This window comes from Sardina pilchardus, chromosome 14 (assembly GCF_963854185.1).
Source record: "Sardina pilchardus chromosome 14, fSarPil1.1, whole genome shotgun sequence".
Classification (NCBI taxonomy): Eukaryota; Metazoa; Chordata; class Actinopteri; order Clupeiformes; family Clupeidae; genus Sardina; species Sardina pilchardus.
In genome coordinates, this window is record NC_085007.1 from 25,490,496 (window position 1) to 25,513,082 (window position 22,587).

Consider the following 22,587-nt stretch of genomic DNA (forward strand, 5'->3'; position numbering starts at 1 on the left):
GATAGCTGAACACTGCAGCAATTGAAAGGAACTTAATGATGACAGACTGTTTAAGAAATATGATCAGGCCAAGCAAACTACTTTGATTGTTTCATCTCAGTGAAACAGGCCAGTTCTTTGAAAAGTACAAGGCCAGGACATCTTGTGCAAAACGGTCTCCACTTTTGTTTCAGCTCAGTTGCGATTCGGCCTCAGGTCTCACCGGAGAGCTCTGTTTCATCACACTGCTGCAGTCATACTAGGATGTGACAGTGAGGTGTTATTCTCAAAGACAAAATCCTGTTTGTGATCAGTCCCTACTACCCAACTGAGAGCTGTTCTTTACTGGTAGGCATTAACTAACAAAGCTTAATCCGATGGATAAGTAGAGTGCAGAATAATTCTCAAATACATTCTACCCAGCCATTAGTTTTATTGAGTAAGTCCATCTGTAATGAACTTTAGTAAAAGGTTTGATATGTGGAGATTGAAATGGCATGTCTGAATCTTCTGCAAGGTAGAACCAGAGAAGACCATGTCTAATCAATCATTGTATGTAGAATACTTTAAGAGCATATAATTCTTGTGACATGTTCTATATTTACAAAAGTGTGAAAATGGAATAGCTCTAGGTCAAACTAAACATAGACAGTCTGTTTCTGAATGCCTGCTGTGTTCTCTGACCACAACGTGGACATGTCATGTGGAACGTGTCAAATCATTTCCCATACTGCTGGAATGTGCACTGTACAGAGATGCTGTTTGCTAGTTAACTGGGGAGCACATGGTGCAGATTAAGGTATTCACTGTATACTGTCTAGTGTCCATACAAAAGAGATGGGTCCACAGACACAGAGCTCTCTTGAAAGAGAGATTCACACCGGGAGGAGAGCAACAGCGCCTCGCTCCCTGAAGGGAAAGCACACCTCCTGTTTCCCAGGTCAGCCATTTCATCAGGTACCGATCAAGCTGAGCGTGGAGATCTCTAAGGCAGTGAAAATCTATACATAAAGCAGCACACAAGGGCCACATCTGCAGGGGCTTCGCTGCGTAGGAGGTGGAGCTGTGCTTTGGGTCTTGTCAGTATAGTGAGTAACTGCATTTGTTTGAAACCTGCGATGTGCATGGGGTAGTCTAAAGCGAGAACCTTTTTTTTTTTAAATAATAATAAACAGGAGGAATCTGGTCGTCGTCAGGTTCTAAAGGTTCTGTTTCATCTCGTTAGCGCTGTAGAGAGGAGTTGACAATACCTCATCTCTCTGCTGACATCTCAGCCCCTGAATCTCATCTATCAGACTCACCCCCCCCACGGTCCAGGGCAGGATGTCCACCTCATCGCAGCCCACAGCAGGACTCGGAGGATGGAAATGGATATCTACCTACACAGTCCCTCTCCATCTCTCCCCGCTCTTTCTCTCTCCCTCTCTCTCTGGTGTCCTCTCTGAACAACGAGGACCCAGGCAGCAGGACCTCCCCTGGGCCCAGCAGTAATGACTCTGCCTGATTGATATCTGATGTTGTGTAAATTACATTAGCGATGTGGGATGCAGGGACCTAACTACATGGATGAGTTGAGATACTACAGCAGGGAGCGGAGGTCTTTGCTGTGGCTGAGAGTTTTTGTGTGCTTTGAATGTATGGTCTGAGAGACATTTTGTTTAAGATGAGGTTATTCATCTTGATACTCTATAGTAATGTATTATAGTGTTTGAATAGTTTCACAGTTGTTTTGTTCTGATGAACTTTAATCAAGGATTCTCATTTACTCTTTTGGCATTCGCTTACATTAAACTTCCAAATCAGTTACCTTTGTTAATCTAATGACTGCTTAAGAGATGCCCACACTATTTGAAAAACAACAGATTTTATTGGTGTCATAGAGAACTTTGTAGAAACTTCAGCTATTCGTTAAAAACAAGAGACAAAAGTGGCTATTTACAGTTGACCTCAGGTCTTCTGATAGAAAAACAAAATTCCAGCTGTGTGACTTACACTCTTACATCAACTCTGACATCAATCGAAGCAATTTACAACGGCTGACATTCATATAAAAAAGAGTTGTTGGATACATCCCTTTAACATTTCATAATATTTCAAACATGAGTACACAATGTGTGCAAAATTGTAGTCCATCCACCCCTTTTAAAAGGATCGATTAAACCTTGTTTTCACTGATACATATCCAGCCTAAGTGAAGTAACTGGTACAGGATACATGTCCAACGGAACTGTACAGGATACATGTCCAATGTAACTGTATTAAAAAAAAATGTCCTTCTTGTGGTAGAACACATACAATCATCCAGCTTCTTCGGCAGAGCAGTCAATGCCCGCATAGGTGAACTTCTCATACAGCGTGGTGTTCACATATGTCTGTAAGAGAAGAGGGAACACCCGCAAGAGTGTGAAGAAAGTCAACCACCAGTTAATCCTCCCTTGACCCTTAACCTTCATATTCACAGACTTTGAAAACATCATTTATTTCATGCAGTATGATTATTACAGTGATCAGGCTCCTTAACATTAAAAGTGTCCTATATTAAAAGTGGCCTGTACTAAGCAAACAGTGGAAGCAGAAGTTGCAGGGTGGGTTAGGAATGATGTGAATGATGAAAAGATGGGGGAGTATTACCTTTCTTTCTTCCAGCATCCGATTGAGCGAGACCAGGATCTGAGTGAACGATGGTCTCTCGTAGGGTTTCTCTCTCCAGCATTGTCGCATCAGGTCAAACCTGAAACAGAAAAGATACCAATTAGCAACTGCAGATGTGGAATGCCTGAATACACTGGATACTACTGTATGTAATGAGGAAAGCTCTAGAACAGTTTGACAAAACGGAACAGAGTCAAAGAACTCCTCATTCCACCCCACTGTCGTACTTACACTTCATCATCACAGTTGAGAGGCTTCTCCAGACGATAGCCCTGTGGCAGCTTCTCATAGAGCTCAGCACAGGTCATTCCACAGTATGGGGTCCCACCTTTTTTACACACACACACACACACACACACACACACACACACACACACACACACACACACACACAGAGAGAAAGTACCACTTGATTGAGAGGGTTTTCAGCAGCTTAGAAGAGTAATGGCTGCCAAACCAAAGTATTCATCAAAACGCTTTGTATTCTGTTTACAGCGCATGAGAGGTCTTGCCAGTAATGACTTCACAGCGTCAAAGTGAACACAATCCCTTTGTGGGCGGCTCCCCACGCCAGTTAAAACACAGCCGTGTCATTAGTCAGTCAGCGTTGTGCAGCTTGGATTGTACTGTACACTACCAAATGAATCAGGAGTTCGGGCGAATCATAAATACTAACCAAGGCTGACAATCTCCCACAGAAGAACCCCATATGACCACCTGTTGAAGAAGCACAAATAATAAACATGTTGTTCCACTTACTGCAAACAGACATGTGTTGTACACATGTATTGCACAGTAAAAAGTGTATTGTACATGTTTCTGGTGGCTAACAGTAGTAAGTGTACATCATGTTTCTGGTGGCTAACAGTGGTAAGCATATATCATGGTCTCTGGTAGCTAACAGTAGTATTAGGACCAATAATGCAGTTAGGACTGAGACTCACACGTCACTGTTAGTGGTGTAGACACTGTAGTTCAGAGACTCAATGGCCATCCATCGCACAGGTAATCTGCCCTGTATGGAGTAGACAGCAATCAAACCATCAGTATGCTGAGCTCATGAGAAACCAGGCTTAATGAGATATATACGGTACTCTTCTCCTGACATCCGTACCATCGTCTTCTTCACATACACCTCCTGCCCTCGGGAGAGCCCGAAGTCTGCAATCTTCGCCACAAAGTTCTCCCCAACAAGAATGTTTCTGGCCGCCAGATCTCTGTGGATAAACTGATGACATCCATGGTACTGGCATTATTTCTCATGTCAGGGTTATTCCCCGCATTGTCTTTCTGTCTCACAATCAGCACATTTATATGGAAACCACGATATTGAACCACAAACTAATAGAACTGAGTTCATGGTTCCTTAGCCAACATCTTGGTCTGTGGGTTGGGGTTTAGTACAAGTATGCTATTCCTGATCTTTAGTATCAGACTTGCTGATGGTTCTGGTCCATTTCATGGGGTTTTCATAGTAGGTTTAGTACAAGTATGCTATTCCTTATCTTCAATATCAGACTTGCTGATGGTTCTGGTCCATTTCATGAGGTTTTCATGTTAGGTTTAGTACAAATATGTTACAGTAACTTCCCGCATATAAGCCGCATTGTGTATAAGCCAGTGTTTTATGCAAGTTAAAAGAAACAAAACCATATTAACTGCCCCTCTGCTCTGTATCAATCTCATAGCTGAAGACATTTTGCAAAATCAATGTATAAGCAATGTATAAGTCAGGAAATTATGGTAATCCTGATCTTCTGGATTGTTTCATAACCAGTTTATTAGCCCTTTATTAGCCCTTTACTGTTGACGGTTAATATGAGACATGGAACAAATCAGACTCAGCGGTCAGACTCACCTGTTTCTGGCTCAGGTAGTCCATGCCCCGTGCCACGTCTGCTGCAAAGTGCAGCAGCTGCTGGGAGGAGAGCGTGGACGCCGTGCTGTGGGCGATGGCGAACGCCGGGTCCGTCTCCAGAACCCTGCTCTTCCGCAGGAAGTCCAGCAGGTTGCCGTGCGGAGCGAACTCAATGGCCAAGTAGAGATAGCCTGCAGAGAAGACATCCCTGACCATCAGCCCAGAGCCCAAATCCATAACCGTGTCACAGTTCACAATTAGTTCCACTGTTTTGCACCTGTGTCTATGAAATTTATGAGAGACATGGTTAAAAGTTTGCCAGACGTGATTTCAGGGCGTCTGGGGGTCTTTTGTGAAATCCTTCACTTCCTTCGCATATCTCATACATGATAAATGTCACGCACCACTCGATGTACATTTTATGTCACCGCTTGAGTGGTGTGTTAAAAGGCCCAGGTGGAGTCTCAAAGCGTGTAAGTGGAGGAGAGGTGAGGAGAGGAGGGGAGGAGAAGAGAAGAGAGGAGAAGAGTTGGGGAGAGGAGAGGGGAGGGGAGGGGACAAGAGAGGAGGAGAAGAGAGGAGGGTGGAAGAGTGGAGGGGTGAGGAGAAGAGAGGAGAGCACTCAGATTTACCCCGGTGCTCACAGGCCCCCAGCAGATTGATGATGTTGGGATGGTGGCCAAGCTTGCAGAGCACCTCCAGCTCCCCGGCAAAGTCCCTGTGGTCGTCCTTGGAGGCGTACTCTGAGGTTGTGGCACACACATATACGCACACACACATACATACACACACACACAAGCATACATACACACACACGTACAACCATACATACGTACATGTACACACACACACAGACACACACACACACACACACACACACACACACACAGAGACACACACAGAAACACACACACAAGCATACATACACACATATACAAAGATACGCACACACGCACACACACACACACACACACACACACACACACACACACACACACAGCATTCATCAATACTGGTTTTGGCTACAGATGCATGACATGACAGCAGCACCGGGAAATCATTATGGAGTAGCAATTTGTTAAAGAAACTTCACCAAAAAAAATGGATCCTTTCCACCTCCCTTCTCTGAACCCAAAAACAAGCCCATGCTAATCTATACGATTTGTCATTGCTCTCTCGCCAGCAGATGGATGACCTTTAACATAGATTGTTTACCATAATGCGGTACGAAGTCAATTGAGTCAGTGCTACTGTCCTGTAGTTTACCTTTCATTCTTTTGATGGCTGCGTCCATTCTCAGGCCGTCCTTTTTGATGCTGGCCTTCAGGACCTGTCCGAAGTTGCCCTCACCGATAACGTCCTGGAACTTGATGTCGTTCCACTCGAGGGCAGGGTAGGCCACGTGCTGGGGGGTGTTCATGGACTTCTTGGGCATGTTCAGGGACCCGGAGCTGAACTGCACCACTGGCTCCTCTCTCTGCAGAGCGCAAATTTGAAAATGAGCAGAACAGCAATGATTGATGCCTTGTGTGCATGTGTAACAACTTAGCACTTAAGAGTTTACATTTTCTATCATCAATGTTCAACATTTCCATGACACTGTGCTCTTTTCAATGACGCCAGCAAAATGGGACTCTTCAGTCCGATGTGTGTGTGTGGGTGTGTATGTAGAGTATGTGTGAGTGTGTGTGTGTGTGTGTGTGTGTGTGTGTGTGAGAGAGAGAGACTTACTACAATGTTCTGGAAGGCCTGCACCATCCTCCTCTGGAATGTGGCACGTTTGAGCTGCAGCACGATGCAGAAGGCGATGAGGATGGTGATGCAGGTCATGCCGGCTGAGCCTAGGATGGCGAAGAACAGCATGTTGCCTTCACTGCTCAGTCTGAGTCCTGTGGCAAAACAGAAATCAAACCAATCAACATTAAAAAAAATAAAATAAAAAAAACTGTGGAAATATGCTGCGCTGCAAAAGACCTTAACTCGCCAGAATGTGAAACTGAGAGGAAAAAATCTTTGTCGTCCAGCCAAATGTATCAGGACACTTGAAACCTGTTTTAATGAAGATACTGTACATAAAAGGTCATGGGCTCAAATTTGACTTTTTTGGAAGTTACTGTACTCTGCCTTTGTATTAATAAATAAACATCTGCAAAAGGCAGTAACTTCCGTAATAATCAACATAGTTGCTATAGCCTACCCAGCCCCACAAGGAATTGAAATGACTAGAGAAAATCATTATAACGATAATGATGATAATCGATATTCAATAGAAATAATAGCATACGGTCCAAAAACATTTTATTTGACCAGTATGCAAGCTTATTTCATTAATCAATGTTATATTTGACTAGGTTAATTGCCTTGGTTTTTGGTTGGATGATGTTTAGCAACAATCTTAACTGTTGCGTCTTTCACCAACGCTTTGCACCTAACTGAAGTAACATACTGTACCTTAGCCTTGGCTAAATGAGGATGATTCGTGGATCGTGGATAGAGCTTCAGTGTCAACGCCAGCATGGATTAATGCTCACGCGTGTTTAAACATCTCAGATGACGTTTATTGCAATGGAGTTTATCGGGTTAGACCAACAAAAGGTAGGATATGTTTTTAAATGTAACTGTTGTTTCACTTTGCCAATGTGTGATTCGTGATTACGCTAGGCTCATAGGTGTGCTATAGCATTAAACGTTCACTCTCCTACAACTACTGGGCATCTCTGGGCTGTCATTTGGGTGGTGCGGGTGACTAATTTTTTGACGATCGTGTATATGGCTGGTGTGCTAATGCTTTGTCTTTATGATACAGAGCAGTTTGGTATTTGTTGCTAAGTAGCCTGGTGACTGTGGTGAGCTAGTCTACAGTATTACTGCCCTTCCATGCGCAAAGGCAGAGTACCAGGCTACACATCTTAAATCAGCGACCTAAAACAAAAGGAAAGAACCTAACTCGGGAGTTATTGCGCTATGTCTTGATTTCTCTTTGGCTTTTGCGATTCACTCTAAAAATTATGAAAAAAACAATCAAATTGTCTTAATATATTTCTCCATGAGGTCTTGAATATCCCAAAAATGACAGTAAGCCAAACTCATTTTCACATGCCCCAGAGTTGGGGTAACAATAACATAGTGGACTCACTGGCACTCTCCTGCTGCGTGAGGGTCCTGACGTGGATCAGAGGTCTCTCCTGGCTCTCGCCCATATTGTTGGCCGCCCAGAGCTCCACCTGGTAGAGAGTGTCCTGCAGCAGGCCGCGCAGCTGGAACTGCATGGCCAGCTGGTCCTGGGGCACGGCGATCTCCACCAGCTGACGCAGGTCGTCCTGGTCCCGCTGGTACAGGATGGTCACCTTGGAGATGGAGTTGCCCTCAGCCAGTGACCAGGTGATGGTGGCCGAGGTGTCGGTGAGGTTGCAGGCGAGGATGTTGAAGGGTGCAGGGGGCAGTTCTGGGTTAAAAATTACCAGTCTAGTTAGACAACAATGTTTGCAGTTACAATAGTAAAAAAAAATCATTTCCACAGTTTCTTTACTGTTGACAAATGCCTCCACCAAAACAAGCCACCCTCAAATATTATGATTGACCAATAAGGTAACACTCCTGCACTGTTCTCCAAAAACAAAAAGGTTTGGGAAAATAAATGAAAGACTACATTACATTTCCCATGAGCCTTTGCTTCATCACCATTAAGATCATACCATTGCTGAGGGTCCAGGCCGACACGGCTGTTCGGTACAAGCCCACTGAGTGGCCGGGGCGACACTGGACGTCTGTGCTGTCGGAGCTGGACGTCAGCCACAGGCGGCACTCGTACTTGTGCTTGGGCTTTAGCCCGCGGAGGGGCAGGCCTGTGGAGTTGGAGGGCAGGTGGTACGTCTGGAGGTTACTGGGGTCAGAGCTCTGCAGGCACTCCAGCTGGTAGATCCAGTCGTCATTGGTGGGCCGGTCCAGCGGGTCCCAGGACAGGTCCAGAGCCGCCTGGCTCAGAGGGACCAGTTTCATACCAGTGGGGTAAGAACACTCTGGAGGAGAGGGAGGGAGTCACGCCATGTTAAGGCTGTAAAAATGTGTTTTATGGGAGGACACGTGTGTAGTGTGTGTGTGTGATTGTACATGTGTGTGTATATGTGCATAAGTGTGTGTGTGTGTGTGTGTGTGTGTGTGTGTGTGTGTGTGTGTGTGTGTGTGTGTGTGTGTGTGTGTGTGTGTGTGTGTGTGTGTGTGTGTGTGTGTGGCTGTCTGGTTTTAAGTACATAGTGCATGCCTTACCCAGTAACTGTGTGTAGAAGTTGGCCTCAGGTCCGGGATAGCCGGTTCCTCCTACTCCTCTTCGAGCAAGCAGCACGAACGTGGTGTATTCAGTCATGGGCGTCAGGTTCTCCAGCTTCACCTGGGAGCCCATCACTGATACACACAAACACAAACAAACAGATCAGATAAAAATCTAGAACTACAGCCAAACACACACACACACACTACATACAAAAAAACAATCAGATGAGATAAAAGTCACTACGGCCAATGCTCCGTTTTATTAGTATTCTGAGAATTGCACAAATATCATCCAAGAGCAGTAAAAATATGCTGTCTTGCGATTATGGAAAAATAATTCAATCGCACGTTGCTGACAAATGAAAAAAATGAAAAAGCTCCACCTTATCGTTCCATTTTTACCGCTGGATGAGCAAGACCTGTGACGCCTAACACTTTTAACAAGGGACAGATTGAGGGCCGGCACGTCTACAAACAGCACCAAAATGGAAACAGCTCCAAGGTCTCGAGGATAACCTTGGGAGCAACGAAGACATGCAGAGATATGCAAAGCAAGCGATCTTCAGAAGAAACAAAAGCTCTCTGGAAGCAATTATTCTTTTCCTAAAAAACACAAGGCCCTTTCCGGAGGATGACCTCACTGCAATTGTTCTGCGCGCCCGTAATAACTTTCAGAACCGAGTATCAAAAAAACAATTCCCCCCCCAGAAAAACGTTGAGCTCATCAGATAACTATTTCTGTCCGCAGGTTTTAATTCAATATGCAATGGAAAACACATCATAAATTGAGCGCCAGCCAGGAACAGTGAGTTAACCTTTGAACTTTGACTCGTAGCCGCAGGATGTAAACAGAGCTCTCTGTAGAGCGTGTGCGCGCACACACACACACGTATGGCTAAACGCTGCCACCTACCTTCCAACGTCTGCCACGACGAGGTGTTGACCTGCTTGTAGGCGACCTTCACGGAGGTCACAGGCCCATCACCCGAGTAGGGATCCTTGTTCACGTGGATGACAAGATGGTAGGGCCCACTGGCATTCAGAAACGGGGGGTACTGGGGCTGTGGGGGAACTTTAAGAACAAGAACTCAATGAGGAAAGCTCTCTTCACATGCCTCTGTCATTGGGATATTGTGTGGCTGGATGCCCTGAGAGATAACATATGCATTGGATCTTACACAAGCACTAAAACATTTTCTTCTCAGTGGGATCCTCAACGCTACACCAAAGGAAACATAAACCGTGTGGAAGTCAGGTTAAATAATGCTGCACAGTGGGAGAATTAGCTCTGAAGCGAGAGCAAAAACAGACTTAATTCACATTGTCAAACCACAGGATACAGATGAACTGACGACCTCTGGCATTTGCACAAGTAGACTGAATCTACGTGTATCGTCTTCCTGCTATATGGACAAGATATCTCTCCACAGAGGACGAGCGCAGTGAAGCTGAACATCATCAGAGAGAGAGAGAGGAGACAACCAAGACACTCAATGTGGGCCATTCGTGTGGTACATTTGAACACTAGCTAAATATCTTTGGAGGGAGCAGAGGACTAAAAGCAAGAGAAGCAAGAAGACAAGAGGACCAAAATCTGTCGCTGCACCCAAAGTAAACAGCTGGTTACCTTAGAAGTCACAAAGGAATCAGAAGTCAGATAAAGATGTCACTCATTTTTTTAAAAATCTACTTAAAACCAGATTATTCAGAAGATCCTACAGGTAATCTCACCTTTGACGATCACCAGGAAGTCCTTCCCCACCTGCCCAGCTGTGGTGTTCACCTGGCAGCGCCAGCGCCCTGTGTCTGACACGGAGATCTTATCCACTCTGAACATAGAGGTGGTCTGATCATTCACCGTCTCTGTGTCAAATGCCTGAAACGAAACAAAACATAAAAAGACATTTGAGAGTCTGGAGTGTCTGACTGGGGTTGTTCTATTTTTCCTGACACAAAATGTCAACCAGCGGCAAAGGGTTACTGTAAGGTGAACACACACTGTAACAAAAGACAATAAAAGTTTCATGCTAACATAAGACTTTTCTTGTGTGGCTACACAAATCTAGAATGACAACCGCTGCTGTGAGCCCTGTTGTTTTAAACTCTCATAAATATCCAGTGATCCTGCGTGCTGTGATTTAAGACGACTGGAGCATCCTGTGCTCTATACGCACATGTACAGGTGTCCTGTCGGGTTTGAGCAGGATGATGTCCGCGTGGAGCGGAGCTGGTTGACCCCGGGCCGAGCAGTTGACCGCGTAGGGGACTCCAGCATTCAGCTCCTCTGTGTCTCTGAAGGTGCTGACCACAACAGGAGGTTTGTCTTGAAAAAAAAAACCCGACAGTAGACAGTGTTACGATAGCAGGCCTCCTAATGTCAAAGTAAGAGAGAAAGAGAGAGGATATGTGGTTGAAGGAAAAAAAGAGATTTTGTTCTCCTACCTTCTCTCTCACAGCGAGAGCCGTGTTTCCCTGGACAAACGCAGCCCCGATAACGGTCACATTTTCCTTTCCCTCCGCACATGCACCGCAGTTTACAGCCGGGCCCATAGTAACCTGCTGGACAAGCTGGACATAATATGAAATGTCTGTTGGTTATTCTCATTTGCGGAGTCAAATCACATACTGTAATGTGTGACCAAACTGTAGTATCAACTGGGAGAGCACCCATGGGCACAATTATATAAAATGATATCAAACACATGTATACACTCACACTCACACACACACACACACACACACACACACACTCACACACACTCACACATACACATCCATACACTTGTACATACACTTACATATACAATAAGGTACCGGTACTCACTCACAGAAATTTCAGCTGTCTGTTGAACAGTTGCCGCACATTTGCAGCAAAGTCATATTTTCACAAGCAAATTAGGTTCTGGCAAGCAGTTGTGGGTAACTTTTGGCAAGGTTTAGCAAATGTCCAGTAATGTAATATATTAATTGGGTTTGTCACCAGAAGTTTGCCATTGTTGGCTATGTACAGTATGGTAGCAAATCACTGACGAGCAAATTTGCCACTAGTGGCAAACTTCTCATTGTTGGCAGAACTTTCCTGGAAGTTTGCCTCTACTGTAGTGGCCAACATTGGCAAACTAAATACTCATTTGTTTCCCACAAATCACTCACAAATCTGCCGCAAACATTTAATTTGGTAAGAGCTGCTGTAATATATGAGTCCCTCACGTTCGCTGCAGTTCAGGCCCCTCCATCCTGTAGCGCAGGAGCATCCATACGGGTCCCGCAGGCAGAACACCATGGACTGGCAGTTGCCATTCATGCACCTCTCCTTACAGGTCCGCCCGAAACGACCCTCACCGCAAACTGCACAGTAGAGAATTGCATAGTGTGATTTATGTTTGACATTCTGGATGTTTGAAGGAGTCTAAAAGCACGGCTGAGTGTGATTTAGTACCTATTTCACACTTGGAGCCCTTGAACCCCGGAGGACAAATACACTCGCCGGTCTCGTCGTGGCACACGCCTCCGTTGGCACATTCCGGGCAGCTTTTGGAACAGTCCGGACCCCAAAGTTGTGCTCTGCATTCTGGGATTCCATCAGAGCATCAAAGCATCAGAAGACAAACATGAGAGCGATCCCAGCGGTCAGACATCTGAGATAGCTGGCGTGAGTGGAGTCTGCCTGTGGTCAGAATCCTGGGGCTGGACTGGATCGAGAGGGAGTGGAGAGGACTTTCTCCACCCAAGACAGAATAATAGATATCTTGGACGCAGAAACTACCCATTACTGTAAAACCACATCTAAACATCACCTCTCCTGAGGTCGACAGTAACAGCAGGTCATGAGTTAAAAGCAATGAGATACGATCATGAATCCACAGAATTTGGAAACTACAAACTATTGGCATTTATCAGCTAGCCACAGCGTATTAATCTGAGTTTACTTAAGGCCATTGTGAATCTGGATATTGTGAATACTGATGTTATGTGATTACTTTGAGTTAAGTGAAGTTGAAAACTAAACACCCTTGAGGGTTAGACTGTGCCAGTGATTGCCTGCCAGGATACATTCACTTAGCTCTCCAAGATGTGGTATGAGAATATGAGGAGATACAGTCAAATCTTGTCCCATTTTTAAATACGTCCTCTCCATCCTTACACAAACAGATATCAAGCTCCACAGGATGACTGATGACACCTAGCAGCAGTGTGAGATGGAGGAGAATGAAAGCAACACTAACTTCTTACTATCAGCCTGGTGATCCCAGCAGTGATGTCTGAATCTGCAATGTATCTGGCGGTGTAGAGGCCAGCATCAACCAATGCCGCTGATTTGATCGGGTACTGAAGTGTGTCGAACATTTCATGCTTCGGCAAAGAGTGAAGAAATGTTCCTGAAAACAATTCAGACATATTCTCACGGTTTCCAAGATTCCACGGTTTTCTCACGTTCTATCAGTTGCTGATTACAGTTACAGCAAACCCCTGATCTATGTGGTTGATAACTTTGAGCGATTTATTACATCAGACAAAATAACAGTTCACATTAGTTAATTGACCATCAAATATCATCAAGGAACAAAGGGTTAGACTGCCAGCACCAAGATGATCTCCTTCCCTGAAATGACTTAATGTTGTTACATCGTCAAGCAATCGTACCATTTTTATAGATGAGTGGATCCATCTGTAGCACTTTCTTTCGCACATAAGATATGTTGACATTCTCCCCAATGCTGGCCGTGATCGTTAGCGACTCTGGAAGGAAGGCAGCTGTGGACCAAAATTAAAATTCACTTGAATCACCAAGAGTAAGATCTGAGCAATCATAACATAGCTGTACACTTACTGAACGAAGACAAATAGAATAGAATGCAAGCAAACAAACGATTTGGAGAGCTTGCAGCAGTTTTACCCATCCAGGAAGGCCCAGGCAAACAAACTCTTCTGACAGGAAGTCAAAGCCTATTGAAGTTCAACGTTCCAGCCTATCCCTCCTCCCCCGCATCTGTTTGTGTTAATTATGGGATGCGAGGCAGGGGAGGGCTCCCCCTCGGACTAAGCATAACAACTTATACCGCCAAAAACTGACATTGTGTCAGAAATCATTTCTCATGCTTTCATCACCCCCATGTTAAAGCTGGGAGGACCATGTCCACTCCCTGAGTAAGTATAGTGCAATGTTGTTGCTTCAGAGGCTCCAGATGGCTTCAAAGCATCTCTATCCCTTCATGACATTGGGCAGCATGTGGAGGGTTGAATAACAAGACATCACAGTTTTGGATCTGGATCATTTTTCTTCTATCACAAATAGCTCCTGCTTCTTACAGTATATACTGTAGCTCTAAGTGCAATGGCTCAGTACCAAAGGTTGCCACTATAGGAGACAAGCAAGCTGTTTTAGAATTTAGAGTAGAGCTAACACTTGATATGTCTCTACCTTCATTCAGCATCTTGTAGGTGTAGATCTTGCCGGATTCTGCAGCGCCTCTGAAGCGGCAGGAGTAGGAGCCAAAGATGCCATTGCGGTTGGTCCAGTCGATTTTGGTGGCGGAGCGGTACCGCTCATCTGGCGTGTTGGTGAGCGAGGGCGGGTGGGGTTGTGCTGGGTGGGCGTCGCGGTTCACGGTGAGGGAGTTGGTGGAGGTCCAGTCACTGCTTACGCACAGCAAGGAGGAGTTCACGGAGGTGACCACAGGGTCTGGGTTGATGAGGGTCAAGTCTGCGATATCTGAGGCACTGCCTAGAAAAGACAGAGGGCAGAGACAGAAAGACACACACAACTGAGTTTTACTGAGGATGTCCTTTGTAAGCATGCACGTATTAAGTTGTTTGTGTTCTCAGTGACTCAGTGAGTCTGGCAGTCTGAACAATGGAATTACTGCTCAGAAATACTTCTTGAAGACCCTTGGAAATCAACAGTATCAGTCACTTAAGATTTGGCTCTCGAGTTCATAGTTGCTAAGCAGATAACACTCAGGAAGAGGAAGAAAGTAACTGATCTCAGAATTTAACAAAATTGTTTACTCAATAACTCACACAACAGCATAATTACTATTTCAGTCAGACAATAGGGTTGTACCTAGTTAATACATACAGTGCTATCAGGCACTTAGCTGTTCCAGCAGCTGTGTGTGTGTGTGTGTCTGTACGTGTACGTGTGTGTGTGTATGTGTGCGTGTGTGTGGGGCCCAGGGGCCTGCCGTGCTCTCTGGTGCATCATGTGGCTAGAACAATAACCGCCCCTGATTTATGTGCTACACTAATGGACTTTATGGGACCCTGGGTTTACAGCATGCTAAGCCCATGCGTCGAGATCTGGCAAAGCAAGAGGGCTCGCGTAATGCCTTGTGCAAACACAAGCACATGCGAGGTCAGGTTCTTTTTCTCCTTCTGTGCGCAGATAATCCCACCTCAATATTGTGATGAATTTTCACACCAGAGAGTCATTTGGTGTATATGCACTGACTTAAAAAAAGAGGTGTAGATCATATAACATAGAATCAGTGTCAAACATAAGATGGAACACCCTGATTAAAGCAATATTAACATCTGACTGCAGTACAGACTAATAACTTCCTATACTCATACAACAATCTTCATGCGGTCATAAATTCTGGGGGGAAAAAAGACCAGATAGCAATCTTATCAAATCGTTGAATCACAAGATTGAACCCAAGAAACACAGGACAGAGCTTCTTTCAGGGTTACTCCACCCGTTATTGGTGATGTAACGGCTATTAACGAATGATGAAGAGTTTGTTTAGAGTGCAGAGAGAGGAAGAGGATTACCAAGAGGCCTGTCAAGTCCCAATTTGAACCCACATCTAGCGTGAAGCTTTAACGTTTATTTTCTCCATCTTCTGTTGTTTCAAACAGTGAGTCATTGCAACCCTCCCCCCGACAGTTTTCTTCTAGAGGATCCATTACATTAGAGCGCCGAGATGCAGTTCCTCCCAAATCAGCAGGGTCAATACGCAGGGAAATGAGAGCGAGAGGGTTTACAAAAGGCAAAGACTTTTGTTTGTTTCCACTGTGCCCAGTGGGTATGTGAAGAGTTGAGGAGGAGAGCTGTTTGGGAGGCCTGAGAGGGTTTGGATTAAGGACGAGCTCGAGGTGAGGCGAGGGCTGTTTACTGTAGCGCTGGTCGTAAATGTGCTGCTGGCCCGTGGCTCCGAGAGACTCCTGTCAGGTTAATCTTTTCCTGCCGTCCATGGTGAGTGATGAGCGTGTCAGAGCCATGGAGTTGATGCATGGTGAAATGTTGGCCTGACGCCGTCCCTTCTCTGCAGGGGGGTGTGTGTGTGTGTGTGTGTGTGTGTAAATATGCATAAGTGTGTGTGTGTGTGTGTGTGTGTGTGTGTGTCCGCATGCGGCACAAGTGTGCACTAGTGCCCACCCCAGGGTCGGCACAGTACAAAGCGCGCCGCACACACACACTCATGATCTCTTCCATATGCCTGCCTCCAGTGCTCTGCCTTTCACACCCGACACTCCTCACACTTGACCACCTATCTGTCACACATGCCGGTCTTCAAACAGCGCCGTACTCACACAGAAAACAAGATCATCTCACATCTCCCCCTCAAAGCCTCTCAGTCCCCCGCTGCTCTCCCGTAATCCAAACGGATGCCCACCGCTGTGTCTTGGGGATGGATGAAGCGGTGCTGCCCGAAATGATTTAGTGGAAGTCAAATCGAAGGTGTCAGTGCAGTATGAACACATTAGCATGTTGTTTTCGAGTGCAAAACCAATAGCACATGCACCGGTGTGTCTGACTCTGTGTGCAACATATTGATTCGCTCAGAGAGGGCGGCCTGTGGGGCGTTTGGCGACATGACAGCAATTGAGTGCAGGTGTGCACGAGTTCCATGGGATAAATTGGAGTTTGATAAGTTCCATGCTCCTTTGGGGAAGGGGGTGGGGGTTTACAATCTGGGCTATTGGTGGTGGGGGTTTACAGTCTGGGCTATTGGGGCCGGCAAAGTGAAAAAGGCACCAGCGTTTTTCTTTTCTGTCAAAGGTTTGCGATTCACATGTGATATAAGGCTGTTGCCATTTTACCCAGATAAAACGGGTAATAAAATGAGTTAGTTCTATGTCTGGACATACAAACTGGACTGCCCCTGCAGTGGAAGCAACAGCCAGTTTACTTAAGCACACCCCGTGGCGAGCCAGCCAGGAGATTCTCAGTGGCCAAAGAGATAGAACCTTGGCCAACACTATCAACTGTGTCAAAAAAAACAAATACATTCTGATTAGGTGGGTTCGGGAGCTTGCATATACTGTGAAAAAACTTTCTTCACTTTTCACTCTTGACATTCCTCTCATATTTCTGACTGCTTCCACAGACGTCCTCTTTCACAACTCTCTGGTTTTTGGGCAAAAGCAAATATTTTATCCTACCAATTTTCTCAAAATGAGTTATGTCAAACTGATAAATGTGTCTCCAGTTGTAAACTGATTCAAGACTCTCTGAAAAATTTCTGCTCTCTGAACAACTGTGAAGTACTACAGTGTATGCATCTGGCTCTTTCTGTTGTAGCAGTATATCAAACTGCAATTACTATTTGTGCTTTTTTTATCATGCACAATGAGTACCCTGATGGCAATAGGTGATTAGTGTTAAAAAGGCCAAGGGGAAACCTCACCCAAGTATTGTTGTAATAAGAATAGTCCACAACGAGGAGCAATGAGGGGTGTAGGTCTACGAAATGAACGCCAAAAAATTGCACAATAAGAACACTGTAAATATTGAAAACAATTAAATGTGCTATTTATGGCACTAGATGCCAGATTATATTTGTAGATTATTTATGCCAATATTTTGAAAGTTCAGTGGTACAGTCTGTTTGGTGTAGGTCAGCAACATGTGCGCTCTCTGTGGCCTTTGAGTTTGCAAACTTTCAGCTGAAGAGATGGAGTTTATTTCACAGCTGACGTGAACTAAGGCTGAATAAACAAAGTGAGATACACAACATCAAAAAAAGCAAGCCATAACACTTCTGGCTTTTGCAGCGATTTATGTGAGTGTGACCCAGGGAATTTCTCAATTTACAAATGCGAACTTGCTTTCACATTTTGATTCAAGAGATGTCAAAGGGTAGAGAGGCAGATGTTTGAGGGTGATACAAATTCAACATTCCTGCAGGAGTTTACAAAGTAACGCTGAATCGCCTTGGTCTAGTGCTTGGATGCAGACTAATTGTGTCGTGCAGTTTTATGGTTGCCAAATAAAAAAAAGCCATCTTAAATAAACACATTGAGTGTGCACATAGAAGGACTTTGGAACTGATTTCACGGTCAAGGGCCAAACAGTTTTCTGCCCGCTCAGACAAATATCTCCTAGAAAATAAAATAACTACAGCACTTTGTGTTAGACCATGCTTACTAAGCCTGAGCATACAAATTGAAATCCTGATTAGGAGCCGAGATGTAACGGATTTTAAAAGCAAACAAAAATCATTCAGAACATGACCCCTGTAGACGTGTATAAACAGTCGGCTGGTCTCTCAGTTTAAACACAACGATTCTAATTCCTGACTGTATGAGATATTCCTAGACTGTAATGCACTCTTGTCGAGACCAAAGTTGGCCAACATTTGTCAGCCACAGGTGGTCCAGCTCAATATCTCTCTCTGCAGATGCTCAGAACCCTTTAGCCCAGAGGCATATTTCATTCTCAACAGACGGCACACCCTCGCACGGGCGACACGAGTCAAGCTTATCTGGAAGAAAAAGCAACAAGGAAAAATACGAAGGCATTTCCTATACTCCCTTTCACTGCTGGCTCGGCTGTAGATGGCTGATGTGAACTCGGTGGGTCATAAATAAGATTGGGGTTAATTGAGTCGGGTGGCGGGTCTGGACTCTGGGTCCGATCCAACCCTCCTCCAAAGCCAGGCGGAACAGCAACGTCAACGTGACAAATCGCTCCTTACTCTTATCAGCGAAAGTTAGTAGTTAAGCCCCCCGCTATAGATATAGTGTTGCCACAACAGGGGGCTGTGAGGTTACTGTTGTAGCTGACTGCAAACACAGTGGATGGATCATGTAGAGTGGATTGTTTAGTGTCCACGCAAGACTGTTGTAGGCCCACAGCACTGCAAGTTTGCATCGCTGTTCAAGGTTTACTGGACCAAAAGTGACGAGAGAGACTCAGAAAGGCCAAGAGATTAAACTCATCCATTAACGTGATGGAGAGAATGCGTTGACCTCACCAAATCTGATGGGATGGGAGGAATGTAATGGACCTCGTCAGAAAAGCCATCAACAACAATGTGCCGAAATGTATGGACTCCAGCATCCAAAGGGCTCGTAAAAATAGGACAATAAGCCACAGTGTGATGACCTCTGAAACACGATGCAATCAGAAAATGATGACTTTGCAAAGGAGATGACTGTATTTGATATAGAAGTCACTCACAATTTAGCAACCAGCTAGGGATACACAAACCTATCAAACATTCATGGTCCAAACTCTTATTCTAATTAGCAGGCTTACTACTGGGATTAATCATTAAATCAGAACCGTTTAACTAGGGTTGAAGCACAGCCAGGAGCCACATCTACACACACACACACACACACACCCTTAATTACACTGTTATTACAGTGATCAATGCTATCAGAGCCAATCTGTTGATAAACAGAGATAGGTTAATGAGTCTTTATATGCTGACGAATAGGGTTGTCCGGTAATCTACGGGCCATCTTAAACAGGCCCCAGTCGCTCATTCCTTCCAGTAAACCAGGCCATCCTCTACATTGTTTTCACGAGTTGATTAAAAGAGGCGACAGAGCGTAGCTATTTTTTATTTTGCCGATGAGGGAGTTCAGAGTTGGCAGCCCAAGAACAAGGGGTGTGGGTCCATGAACTAATTTGTATGTGCATGTGGAGAGAGAGAGAGAGAGAGAGAGAGAGAGAGAGTGAAACACAGAGAGAGAGAGAGAGAGGGTGTGTGTGTTTAGGTGGAGAGGAAACCATTCGGCGTTCCAGTGCTTGCTTGACAGGATTATTTTATTAATTCCAGCGTGTTAAGTAACTGGAGCCACTGGTACATTAAGCTCCAGCAGCCCGCTCCATTTCCAGGCTCTGGCCATATGGTTTTCATATTAATGCCGATGCTTTATTCGCTCCATTTTTTTTCTCTCTCCTAAACGCATTTCTCTCCTCCTCCTTTTGCCTTGATAGACACATCAGACTTCATCAGCGCAGTGTTGCAGAGGCCCATAAAGAGTGCTTAAGAGCCAGGGGGGAGAGCCATTCTAGGGAGCCACAGACTTGATTAATGAACACCGGGATGGGAGTTTAAAGACCTCACAAATGACAAGAGCACGTATAAAATCATTCCCTCATTTGGAGGAATTTTTATAGCGCTCGAGTTTATGCTCCGAACACACTTCACACTCAGAGACCCATAACCACGATGCTGGAAATCTAAGGAAGCTCACTTGAAGCATGACTGCAACCAGGCTGCAAGCATTTACACATTGACCTTCAAATCAAAACGGCTAAAAACACTAGAGGTACATCATCATTATAGGAACAGATAAAATTACAGATAAAAGGAACAATCATGTGCAAACCATCAAGGCCGTGGAGCTCTTTGCCCATGGCTCCTCATACATTCCACAAGCTCAGATGTTCAATCCATCCCCAACATCACAGCCTACATACATGTATACTCCCATTTTTCACCTGGTACATAACTGTGGATTAAATCAATGCCTCCTCTCCTTCTCCTGGGGCAGTTATAAGCACTTTGGTTTTCTAGCACTCTGGAAAACATCACAGCAAAGCCCAAGGGGGGGCACACAGTCCTCCCTCCTACACATGTAGACATCTCCAGCTCTGGGTGCCAGGTAGAGCTCAACCTAATGCAGTATGAGAGATCTCGCCAGAGTCTGCCAAAGTGAGGAGATTTCACACACGTGTGTCTCAATGAAAAGGGTTTGGAAGACAGTGTATCTGGAAATGCCATACACGCTGTACTGACTGACAGACTGGCGCAGGAGAGTGGGGCTGTTGCTGATTCCTCTGACTTGAGTAACACACTCACTGAGTGTTTTGTGAGTCCTGGCTGTCATAGTGATGTCGTGTTTTGCCCGCGGCACCCAGAGAACAAGCTTTCTTCGTTACTTGGGCGCGCCTGTTTTGGAGAGGTTTTGAGAGTTTCCTTCAAAGTGTATCAACCCAACACAATACCGGTGCCAAGATGGCTGAGATGTCTATAGTTCACTCTGAATGCCATCGGGTAGCATTATTAATTATTAATATTAATACCAATGGCATGCACTTATGTTGCTTAAACCAATGATTCGGCCATTATACATGTCAGAGTATGCCTTAAGCCTAATCAATTAACACTGAACAATTGAAAACTACTTTTCCAATCTGAAAAACAGCACACAGGATTACATTTTGAGCACTCCAAGAAATCCAGCTGCCCAAAAATTATACATTGGGTATTCAACTGGGGACAGATTTAATCCAAAAGAACATAGCTTTTGGCAAAGAAGGCAGTCCAAGAACAAAGCGAAAGAATCTTAAATATGTTAGTGGTTAGTATTACCGGGGCCAAAAGGATGCTAAAACATTCAAGGGAACTATTTCCCAACTGAACTCGGCATGATGGAAATCTGACATTTGGAGGGCATCAGAGTTTAAGGCAGCTCTCTGTACCTCACACAGCAAATCTGTGGAATTCACTCTCCTCAAACAAACTGACAAACACAGTAAAGACTTCCAAAACCACAATAGACACCACCGCATCATCCATGTATTTCTCAAAATGGACAAACTATAAATTTAGAGAGACAAAGAATTACATGTTTTTGCAATGTTTTAAATAAACCGTTTCCTGAAATAAACTGACAACATTCTACCAAAAGCAGTTTAAACAGACAATCCCAGTCCCTATAAACAGAATGACTCTCACCGTTACACATCTTATACAAACATCCATACACATAAAGTTAAGACAGGAGTTGTGTGAAATATGTTTGGATCATCTCACTCCAATTACTTGTGGCTCATTAATTCAGAGGTTACAGAGTTAGTATCAAAACCAAAATCCTATAACAAACAATAACGGTTAGCTGTAATCAATGACTTCACAACAGACTATCATGACTCCACGCGACGTAGACAAAGGCCGGCAAACTCACCTGAGTAGATCCAGCAGAGCAGACACAGGGCGAGGGAGGAGAGCTGACGCATGTTCCCCCAGCCGCAGGCCTGGGTCTGGGCACGGGAGAGGAGGCAAAGCTGGCGGTACATCCACAGCGAGGGGGTTACACACTGGGCTACGGCTCGAGTCAGGGACCAAACCCCCAGAAGGGTGTCAGAAAAGCCCCTCCACACACATCTCGGCACTCAGTCTGAAGCTCGAAATTCTCTCCCTCCCTTCCCTCCCTCCCGCTCTCTCTCTCCCTTTCCCTCTCTCTCTCTTGCTGCCGCTCTCTCTCTCTCTCTCTCTCTCTCTCTTTCTCTGCTGTCCCCTCCCTCTGCCTGTATTCCCTGACTGACCCCCCCCGCGCCTCTCCTCTGTCCAGGCGCTGGGAGTTTAAGTTCCTTTTTCCTGTTTCCTTTTCATGTGAGGATGGGAAAGGCCTCGTCTGAACAATTGCTTGACATTAATTGCGGCTCCTGCGCAGCCCTGTGGGGCGTCTCCTCACTGGAACCCCGCAGAAGGACCCGGTGCTCAGGGAGGGGCCGCACAAAAGAGACACTGGGGGGGGGGGGGGGGGGGGGGGGGACGAGGACACTTGCCGTGTACCCACAACAAAACACTGTAATCAATTTCAGGGGAAAACAGATTTATGTAACTGTTGTAAGGTAATAA

General features: G+C 45.1%; 1 protein-coding gene across 1 annotated transcript; it reads right to left on the bottom strand.

The window, feature by feature from the left end:
• Positions 1-1,826: 1,826 nt before the first annotated feature.
• tek (TEK tyrosine kinase, endothelial) lies at positions 1,827-22,132 on the bottom strand. Its single transcript, XM_062554369.1, has 23 exons — positions 21,911-22,132; positions 14,181-14,483; positions 13,403-13,513; positions 12,985-13,137; positions 12,198-12,329; positions 11,969-12,106; positions 11,201-11,326; positions 10,933-11,081; positions 10,490-10,634; positions 9,672-9,830; positions 8,756-8,890; positions 8,185-8,508; positions 7,626-7,934; positions 6,221-6,378; positions 5,756-5,966; positions 5,122-5,232; positions 4,490-4,680; positions 3,746-3,859; positions 3,576-3,646; positions 3,308-3,348; positions 2,863-2,959; positions 2,611-2,710; positions 1,827-2,351 (listed from the first exon to the last, which is right to left on the bottom strand). The coding sequence occupies exons 1-23, from the start codon at positions 22,020-22,022 to the stop codon at positions 2,277-2,279; spliced, it is 3,465 nt and encodes a 1,154-aa protein (XP_062410353.1). The 5' UTR covers positions 22,023-22,132; the 3' UTR covers positions 1,827-2,276.
• Between the last annotated feature and the right edge of the window lie 455 nt (positions 22,133-22,587).